Source organism: Emericellopsis cladophorae (assembly GCF_022114955.1).
Source record: "Emericellopsis cladophorae strain MUM 19.33 chromosome Unknown NODE_103_length_36297_cov_119_541276, whole genome shotgun sequence".
NCBI classification, from domain to species: domain Eukaryota; kingdom Fungi; phylum Ascomycota; class Sordariomycetes; order Hypocreales; family Bionectriaceae; genus Emericellopsis; species Emericellopsis cladophorae.
In genome coordinates this window covers 27325-36297 of record NW_026251028.1, presented here as the reverse complement: position 1 = coordinate 36297, position 8973 = coordinate 27325, and the positions used below count along the sequence as shown (strand labels likewise).

General features: G+C 53.6%; 3 protein-coding genes across 3 annotated transcripts; all 3 read right to left on the bottom strand.

Annotated features, from left to right (window-relative positions):
• Positions 1-233: 233 nt before the first annotated feature.
• J7T54_003533 (uncharacterized protein) lies at positions 234-455 on the bottom strand (the record flags this gene model as incomplete). Its single annotated transcript, XM_051510449.1, has 1 exon — positions 234-455. The coding sequence occupies one exon, from the start codon at positions 453-455 to the stop codon at positions 234-236; it is 222 nt and encodes a 73-aa protein (XP_051358658.1).
• Positions 456-714: 259 nt separating this feature from the next.
• J7T54_003532 (uncharacterized protein) lies at positions 715-3162 on the bottom strand (the record flags this gene model as incomplete). The annotated part of the gene is made up of 2 exons (XM_051510448.1): positions 715-2225; positions 2550-3162. 2 exons carry the CDS (start codon positions 3160-3162, stop codon positions 715-717), a joined length of 2124 nt encoding a protein of 707 aa, XP_051358657.1.
• A 3357-nt stretch (positions 3163-6519) lies between these two features.
• J7T54_003531 (Solute carrier family 28 member-like protein) lies at positions 6520-8549 on the bottom strand (the record flags this gene model as incomplete). Its single annotated transcript, XM_051510447.1, has 2 exons — positions 6520-6813; positions 6870-8549. 2 exons carry the CDS (start codon positions 8547-8549, stop codon positions 6520-6522), a joined length of 1974 nt encoding a protein of 657 aa, XP_051358656.1.
• Between the last annotated feature and the right edge of the window lie 424 nt (positions 8550-8973).

Sequence of the window (8973 nt, the reverse complement as noted above, 5' to 3'; positions counted from 1 at the left end):
CCCCCCCCCCCCCCCCCCCCCCCCCCCCCCCCCCCCCCCCCCCCCCCCCCCCCCCCCCCCCCCCCCCCCCCCCCCACAAGAGGTCAAGGTTAACTTCTATGATCCCAACGCCAGCGGCGAACTTGATGGTTCGGCCCTGTGCGAGTCGTCTACATGCTACTTCAAAATCGACCCCCGGGACTCTCCATTTAACTACCCCGGTCCAGACACTCTGCACTCTCCCCACGAGGCCCTCATGTTGTGCTGGTGCATCTCTTGTGCGAGATGGGATCGACACAACTCTTGTCAACGAGGTCCGCTCGTACGGTCTCGATGGAAGCCTCATCGTCAACGAGGCCGAGGTTGGTGGCCCGGGCGTCATTGGCGATGGCCATGCGCCGACGGATGCGGATGGGGATGGCAGACGAGTGGGAGAAGTCCAACGGGCTCGACCCGAACAATGCGATGGACGGCATGTTCGTCGCGGAAAATGGGTACGCAAACCTGGAGAACTACATCAACTCCTTGGTCTAGGTGGTAATTATTAGCCCTTGTCACGCATTGCAAGCCTGGGCGAATGGCTGAGTAAATGCCATAAAAAAATTGATGCTATTATACGCAATCGCTCAAACATAGTACGTGCTAGAAGAGCAACATTACTGGGTATCCTGAATCCATGTATGATCGGTCCCGCGGGGAATTAGTACCTGATAAAAACGTAAAGAACGCCACACGTCAGTCCAGCTCGTACCGTCGCCCAGAGCCATACGCGCGCTTGACCAACTTCTTGGAGTCCGTCTTGGAATCCGTCCTGGAGGCCGCCCTCGAGTCGGCGGCATACAAGCTGGCTTCTCTGCTTGCTTCCGTGCCATTCTCGGATTCGGGCGAATTTCCTACCTTTTGGGGAGTCGAGTTGGATCTTTTCTCCTCGACCAGCTTCATCGCATCGCCAGTTAACTCTTGACGGTTCATCAGCTTCCATACATCCTTCTTCCTCGTCTTCCTGTCGCCAACCGTGATAACAATACCGGCCGTAATGTTTACCGTGATACTGACAGCCAGGATGACCGTGGTGATGGCTTTATGCCGAGTTCGATAATCAATACCCCACGTGCAAGCCCCCAAGGAGATTTGCAGACATGAGTGGCAGTCCAGCAGAATGACAATGGCTGTTAAATAACTGACAGGAAAGGCATAATGAGTCGCCGTCTCATGAGGCTTGTAAAAACTGTGAGACTTGGCCAGTTTCGACTGATGATGATGTAGGCTCTGCTGCTGCTTTGGCGTCAATGGCGTACGCTCATAAGCCTCGATACCGGACTTGGCGTCATCCGCATCCACGACAATGTTGTTGCGCAACATGTAGTCGTTGACCTCTGGGTTCGACTGTTGACTCTCCGTGTCAGCCGCAACCTGGTCCACTTGACGCAATGGCTGGAGTGGCTCCGACGTGTGAGATGCAGCTTGCACAGCGCGTGCAGCATCGACGCTGGCTCGGATGGACTCGGGAACATTGTTTTTTTGCAGCCTCGATCGGGGGCGCACACCCCCTTTCTTGACAATCCTGGCGTATCGTAGGACAAACCACAAGTGATACGTGTCGATCGCCCGGAAAGGAGCCAGTCCGTCACCCATGATAGCAAACAACGCGACAAGCACACTGTCAATGACATGAATCACGTACAGCTGCTTATCGCCCACATAGACCCAGCCAATGAGGAAAAGAACCCAAGCCAGTCCAAATAGTGTAATCAGGGTGGCGTAGAGAGTGACAAAGAAACCCAAGGGCTGTCTCACATACTGCCCAAACCCCTTCATCTGTCTCTTGAACTTGGAGCGTCGAGAGTGCATCATGTGACGCACGTGATCATCGAGCTCCCATTTCTCTTCTTCTGTCCACCCGTGAAGACTGGCGCCGTGGGGAAGGGCGGCGTAGTGAGATTCAGTGAGGCGAGATGTAATGGTGCTGGACCGTTGCAAACCAGGCCGTCCAACATCGACTCCGGCCTCAGCAAGCGTCTCTGCATCACGATCCTCGCCGATCCGACCCATGCACCCAGTAGCAGGCCCTGCTGTTGGCGCACCTGGTGTCGGCGCGCCTGGTGTCGGCGGCAGTTTAGCGGCACGTTCAAGATTGTGTTCAGACAGGTTGAAAGTCGGGCGTCGATTGACCCATTTGCCCAAGTCCGGCACGAAAAGCGAGTTTTGCACATTCGTAAGAGTCGAAAGAGTCTGGACTTCTGGGTCTAGGAGAGGAAGTTAGCGCGGTGACTAGCATCAAAGCGGAGAAAGAAACTTGCCGATAGTGTCGAGATAATCGACAAGTCGCTCGTCATATTCGTCGTCCCTGATGAACGACTCATCTGCTTGGCTAGGGAAAGCATTGGGGTCTTGATCATCTGCCCGACGATGCCAGATCAGTCGGCTCATCCTCCTCATACGGCTCGGATTCGGACGGCTGTGTGTTTCATGTGCCTCCAAATCATTGTCGAACCGAGCCTCAGTCAATGATTGGGCTCTTGACGGTGGATCACTGTCCATTTCCAATTCCTCCATTGTCGGGCGCGCACCTTCCTCCGTCAGACGCGGCATGGCGGCAGGCTGTACTCTTCTAGAGTGCCGACTTGGAGCGCTTGCGTCGGCAGCCACATGGGCGCGATCTGGCTGAGAGATGCTCCTAGGTCGGTGGTCCGATACGCTGCTCGTGGCTGAGGTGCTGCCTGCCCCGAGCGACCCTGGCTGGGCTGTTCCGGACCTGACAGACGAAGTTCGGCGACGGAGCCTGATACTGGGCTGGCGAGATATCGTGCGGGTCATCTCGTCCAAGGGAGCGGAGGCACCGCTACCTGCGCGAGCTCTGGCAGCCGAGGCCTGACCCGAGGATTGCGGTCGCGATGCTTCATGGTAGGATGGGAATCGCTGGACGGATGACGCGGTACCCTCAAGAGGTGGGAAATATTCGGCCGCAGCCTCACCCTCAGCTACGGGCGTGCCAAGGGTCGGTGTTCGGCGCGACATCGAGGGACCGCCATTTCGACCGACGTTGTGCTCCTGATTCGCAGAGACTGCGTGTCTTGGAGGATCATTCAGATTGCCTGTCGAGGCGGCGGGCCCTGTTGTCGGAGGAGGAGGAGGAGGAGGCAGCGGCTTGTCTCTAGACGTTTTCTTCCAAAACGGCGCCATCGAGGGCACTTCTCTGGAAACAGGCGCGGCTGCGGGGATTCGGAATTAGGTATCAGAGGCTGGTGCAGGTTCAAAGAAGAGAGGGGAGAAGGGAAAGACACGGATAATGCTTGAAATGCTGCGACCATACGAACAGACGAGACGAGAGCCGTTCTGAAGCTAAAGTACTGTACTCCGTAGAAGATACGGACAAGGACCGGAGGAGAGAAACCTGATGTCGAGGTGAGGTCTGGTCCTGACTCCTTCCTCAGCAACAAATCTCAGCAGCGACCGGAGATCAAGGAAAACAGGGGCCGGTCCCCTGTCCTTTTCTTCCCGTAGCCAATTCGGAGAGCCAAGATGCAAAATGACGAACATTACAGCCAATCAGAGCGCTTTCAGGGCCCCAACGGTACGTCACTTTGCTGGCGCGCTAGCTACTGAGCTACGTATGCAACACTAGCCTCATTTAGCGTAGTGTCAAGCGTTCGAAATCAATCAGGTTGCGAATATCACGACGGATAGACAGATCAGGTCAACTCAAATCTCAGATTCTATTGAGCTTTCAGCCGCCCCGCCGAATCAAACATTATTCAGGATCGGATTTGATCTGGATGATCAGATATCATGGATGCTTGTTTGTTCTTTATTCAGGCTTGTCAGCCAGTGTTCCGGCCGTTTTGTGGTCTCATGAGGGCAGTATGCCTTTCTACACTGAACGCGTGCGACGCGCCTTGATTGGACCTCGCTCCGCCTATTAATGGGCCAAGTCTCCCGATGAGAGCCCGGTTGATGGCGAACGTGTTGGACCTTGGTTTGGGAGGAAATTGAATCAGGGATAATACTGACCAGATTCAACTAGATCAAACCGGATTCATATGTATGCGCCAGATTTGTTTATGTTGTATCCTGCCTGCAATCGATTGCGAACGCTGCTGCATCCCACGTCTTCTCCGCAACGCGCAGATTACTATCACGGTCACCGGTGACGGTTCTGCCTCAACTGGGAAATACAACGCCCAGTGAACATGTCCCGTAGTCATCTGTCAGTGCAGTCAAGTGTTTTAGCGATTGTCAACTCGGGGAGCGGCGGCCTAGCCCGTCGCCGTTGGGGACATACATCGCGCGCCGGGGCCTTCGAATTTTTCGGACAATCAAGTCCGAAAATATTGCAACTCCTTTATTAGCGTCCTTGTTAGCCTGCTCTCTGTAATCAGCAAGGTACTACGGAGGTAATTCGTAGTACGGATCCGGTATTGACATATCAGCGCCTTTGAGGTCTTTGTGTGACAGTCACTTAGCATGCACCGCAAATTCAGAGATCCTTCGTGGCATTCTGGCGCGTGGTCCTCTGGGACACGTCTGCTTGTCCACGTTGTCGGGCCAACTAGATGGTAGAGGCGTCAACATAATAATCCTGCCTTAGCAACAAGGGCGCACGATGTTGTCCGATCAGAACCGCATACTTCGTGCGTGTAGATGTTTTGCACAATAGAGGTTAGAAAGATAGCTATTATTCTTGTTTTTTTGCTATACTAAGCCTGCAAGGGCACGAATTGTACCTTTCATCGTCTTAAGTGGTTTGTGACGTTGCTTAGCCTGTGGTAGACCTAGACAACAACGTACGGGAATCCAAACGCAACCATGAGTACCATGTTGCGCAGGCCCTGCTACTACGCTATACATAACAGCCTTCGTATCGTCTTGAAATGTTTTGTCTGTATCTTTCTTCGCTCGGCGCCCACCCCATCATCGAGCGCGACAGGGTGAAAATAGTTAGGCCAACACCGGAATCGAGAAGCATTCGTACGGCATCGATATTTCCTAGCCATACCGCTAAACTGTATCAACGAAATATGCGGGAGACCGCAGGTGCATGGGTCCGGCCGTTCACTAAGTATGCACTGTGCTGAACTAGAAATTTATTAATTATCGCACTAACCACCTCGGCCACCTCTCTATTTCTCGCATTTCTACACATCACCAACTGACAATCATCAACGTCACCGTGGCTCGTAAGGAAGACATAACACGATACGATCAGTAGGTCATAATTGAGGACCACACCGGCAAAACAGCGATAATATTATACAGGGGATTAGAAGGCAATTCTGCTACCGCCGCTGCCCTCCTGGGTTTTCTATATTACTTACCCCGAGTTTTGCCGCGAGAACTTCAACGGTGTTAAATTCTAGCGCCAGTTTGAGCAGAATGGTCTTACTAACCGAGTTAGATGGTTCTGATACGAACTCTTCTTCCTTCCTGGTGTGTCGGCATAAGACTGTGTTACGCATTTTCTCGGGGAAATAGCCGCGCCAGGTGCTATCTGGCGCCAGATCGATAAAGTCAATCGATCGGCGCGCAAGACGCGCGGCCTGTCTTCGGGTGCCATTGAATGGTTATATTAAGCAGAAGATAATCATGCCGAAAGGTCGGAGAATAAGACTTCGTGTGGATGGCTCCTAGGCATAGTGTGGTCTAAACAAACCTCGGACCTGCAGTATACTAACTATTATGGCTGGCTCTTCATATACATAAATGTAGATGATAAGGCACCAGAGCCTGATGCCCGGGAGATCTGTTTAGTTAAATTTAACCCAGTGCCGGTAGAGCGAGAAGACGGCGAGGCGATCGAATTCGACCCTACACGGACCATCCAGTCTTTTGTGAGATGGTTTCTGTTATGTGTGGGGAATTCGCCGAACGCGGTGCCTCTGGCTTCAATGACCACAAACGCTTCTTCCTACTGGCATAACCAGGCTAACGAGGCGACCTCTGGCGCTCGAATGAGGATGGGACTCTTGGTAGGGTAACCTGCCAAAAGATCCTTATAGTTACTCTGGCTCCATACTTTGGGGCTCCCTTGGCCTCCCCTGACCAGAGAACTGTGCCTGGCACCGGAAGACTTTGGGAACTTCACTGCTGACTCTTTGAAGACCCCATTAGCACTCATGACGTCCCTCAGCCACGTCCGCGATTATCAGGGCCTAAGCACCATAATATGGTATGTGCATATCGCTATTTCGCACAGTGGAAGCTAAACACTGTTCTGGGTTTCACAGCTGTACTAACCGTGCAAATACGCGAATTACAGCTCCAGTCGTCCCAAGTGGTTCATGACGTTGCTGTAGCCTGACTAAGTATGATGAACCTGGACAAAAGCGTACGGGAACCAGACGTAGCTATCAGTACCATGTTGCGCAGGCTCTGCTACTACGATGTACTGAGAATGACAGTCTCACGGGTTTCTGGAGACGTGATTGCTTGTGTTAAGCTTTTAGTATTATATTCATCACGGCGGCTTTACAAGTTGAGCAGACAATGATAGTTCGGGTATATTCCAAAAGAAAAAGACGCTTCCTCTAGCTCAGGAATAACCTAAGACCCACCAGCGCTGGTGAAACTGGAGATTTGGTCACTGATGACCAACCCTGCAACACTCGCGGACGTCAGCGTAGACATGACGCCGGAGAAGAGAGCAGAGATTGCCAGACTCGAGACATCGCCACCGCGGGAAGGGGCAAGCTGTCCGAGAATACCGATCTGAATACCCAGAGAGCCAATGTTGCCGAATCCGCAAAGCGCGTAGGTCGCGATGAGCTTGGAGCGGGGCGAGAGTTCGTCAGCAAAGTTTGGGTTCGTGACAAGCATATTGAAAGCGCTGTACTCGTTCTGTGGCGCGTTGTCAGTTTGGAAGACTGTGAAGCGAGGGCAGATGAAAAACATACCACGATGACTTTCTCAGCGATCAGTTTGGCTACCTTGTAGATGTCCCTGTTCTTCTCGTCCCTATTCGCGCCATCTCTGACAGGCACACCCAGCAGCCAGGCGACGGGGTAAAAGAGATATCCAAATATGGTCTGAAGGGTGAGTTCCGGCTCGTTGATGTCTAGGTACTTGCCCCACCAGGTGAGCAGACCATTGATCAGCCCAACCAATGCGAGGATGCAAAGGATGGACGCGAGGATTGTACCCGCGATCTTGACACCAAGGTAAGCACCCTCGGCGAATGCGTGCAGGGCATTCTCAGCCTTGTGCTCATCGTCATCAGGAACGACGACGCGACCAGCTGTCAAAGTCTCTTCCGTCTCTGGGTAACGCAGCTTGGAAATGGCCAGCGAGGCAGGGATCGACATGATGCAAGACGACACGAGAGCCTCAGGGTTCAGGCCCAGGTCAATGTAGCCAATCAGCACGGAGCCAGAGATGGTCGCGAAGCCGCAAGTCATGATCTGATGGATCTCGGCCTTGGTCATGTGTGGGACGAAGGGACGGATAAGCATCGCCGACTCGCCCTGACCAATAAAAGGGGTGGCAGCAGCCACAACGGCCTCAGCACCCGACACCTCGAGGGCCCAGAAAACAAAGGTCGCAAACTTGCGGATGAACCACTGAAGGAAACCAATGTAATATAAGACCTGGACGAGCGAGATGAAGAAAATGATGGCTGGAAGAACGGCAAAGAAGAACATGGGCAAATTCGCCGTCTCCTCGCTGGTCAGGAACTCCACGCCATCTTTGGCGAAGCCGAGCAAGTCACTTGCGCGTGCAGCAATGAAGCTGAAGATATCGTAACCGACCGTGGTGCGCAAGACAAAGAGGCCAATGATGTATTGGGCCAGCATGCCACCACATACGGTGCGCCAGTTAATAGCCTTGCGGTGCCTGCTGGTGGCCCAGAAAGCGAAGATGATGACAGCCATGCCAAACAAGCTAATGGCCCGATTCTCGCGAGTATTGTCGGCACTCTCCTCAGTGACGAAGGATCCCACCAGGATAACGGCCACGGTTAGTGCAGCGCCAGCCAAAGTTCGGAACCTCTCGGGGATGAAGCTTTGAAGCTTGACAGCCGTGTTGTGCCAAACCCAACGGATCGGAGTGGACACATAGCGTATAGGGACGTAGAAGAAGATGATACGGAGAACAATGGCGAGCCATAGCAGGAATGGGACCACCCAATTCTTGTCATCGTGATGCAAAATCAACGAGGCCATCCACCAGCCTGTGAAAAGGCCGAAGATGATGAAGTGGATGATGGGACGCCTGAAACGCCAGACAGTGCCCAACGGACCAGCCTTCCAGCCAGTTGGTGGTGCAGACTCTTGAGAAGCAGCAGTGTTCTCGATGTCAGCCTTGCCCTTCTCGTCGCTATAAGCGGGAAGGGTACCCGCAGACAACGACCCATTCTTTTCGACATCTTGAGTACCCGTGCCCAAGTGCTGGTGATTCTGCGTAGGAACATGCGGCGCATCAGCGGTAGTGCCCGCCGTGTAAACAATGTCGTCGGGTGCTTGCGCGCTGGGCGCGTGGTTGTGGTGCGCGTGATGATGCTGGTTTTGAGGGGCAAGTGCAGGATCTGCCGATCTCCTGGGCGAGGATGTCGGCAGAATGGTGTGTTGGTCGACCATTGTTGCTGCGGATGCTGGCCTAAGACGGGACCTTCGGGTCAGAGAGGCAGGAACAAGGACGCGAAAAAGTAGAAAGGTATCCAAGACTTTTCTAGCTCTGCTCAATTTTTTCCTTTTGTTCGCGGTCGGTCGCGCCGAGGAACTGGGGCAGTTCGCGTGGGGACGGATCCGTCGGTGGTGCGTAGTGGCGGGGGCTCTCAAGTGACGAGGTCACCCTGGTGCTCACTGAGTACACAGACGGGAGGTTCGCTGTTCAATGAGGGAGATACAGAAGACGTGAGACTGGAGGCGAGACAACGGTGATGATCTCTGCTGACTCGGCAGCAAGGGGTTGAGCAGGACAATTTACAGCGACGGGCTGAGCGGAGCTGAGGGAGGTCCTGGAGGATGGAGATGGAGGGCTGGACGTCCTTGGGGGCAAAAG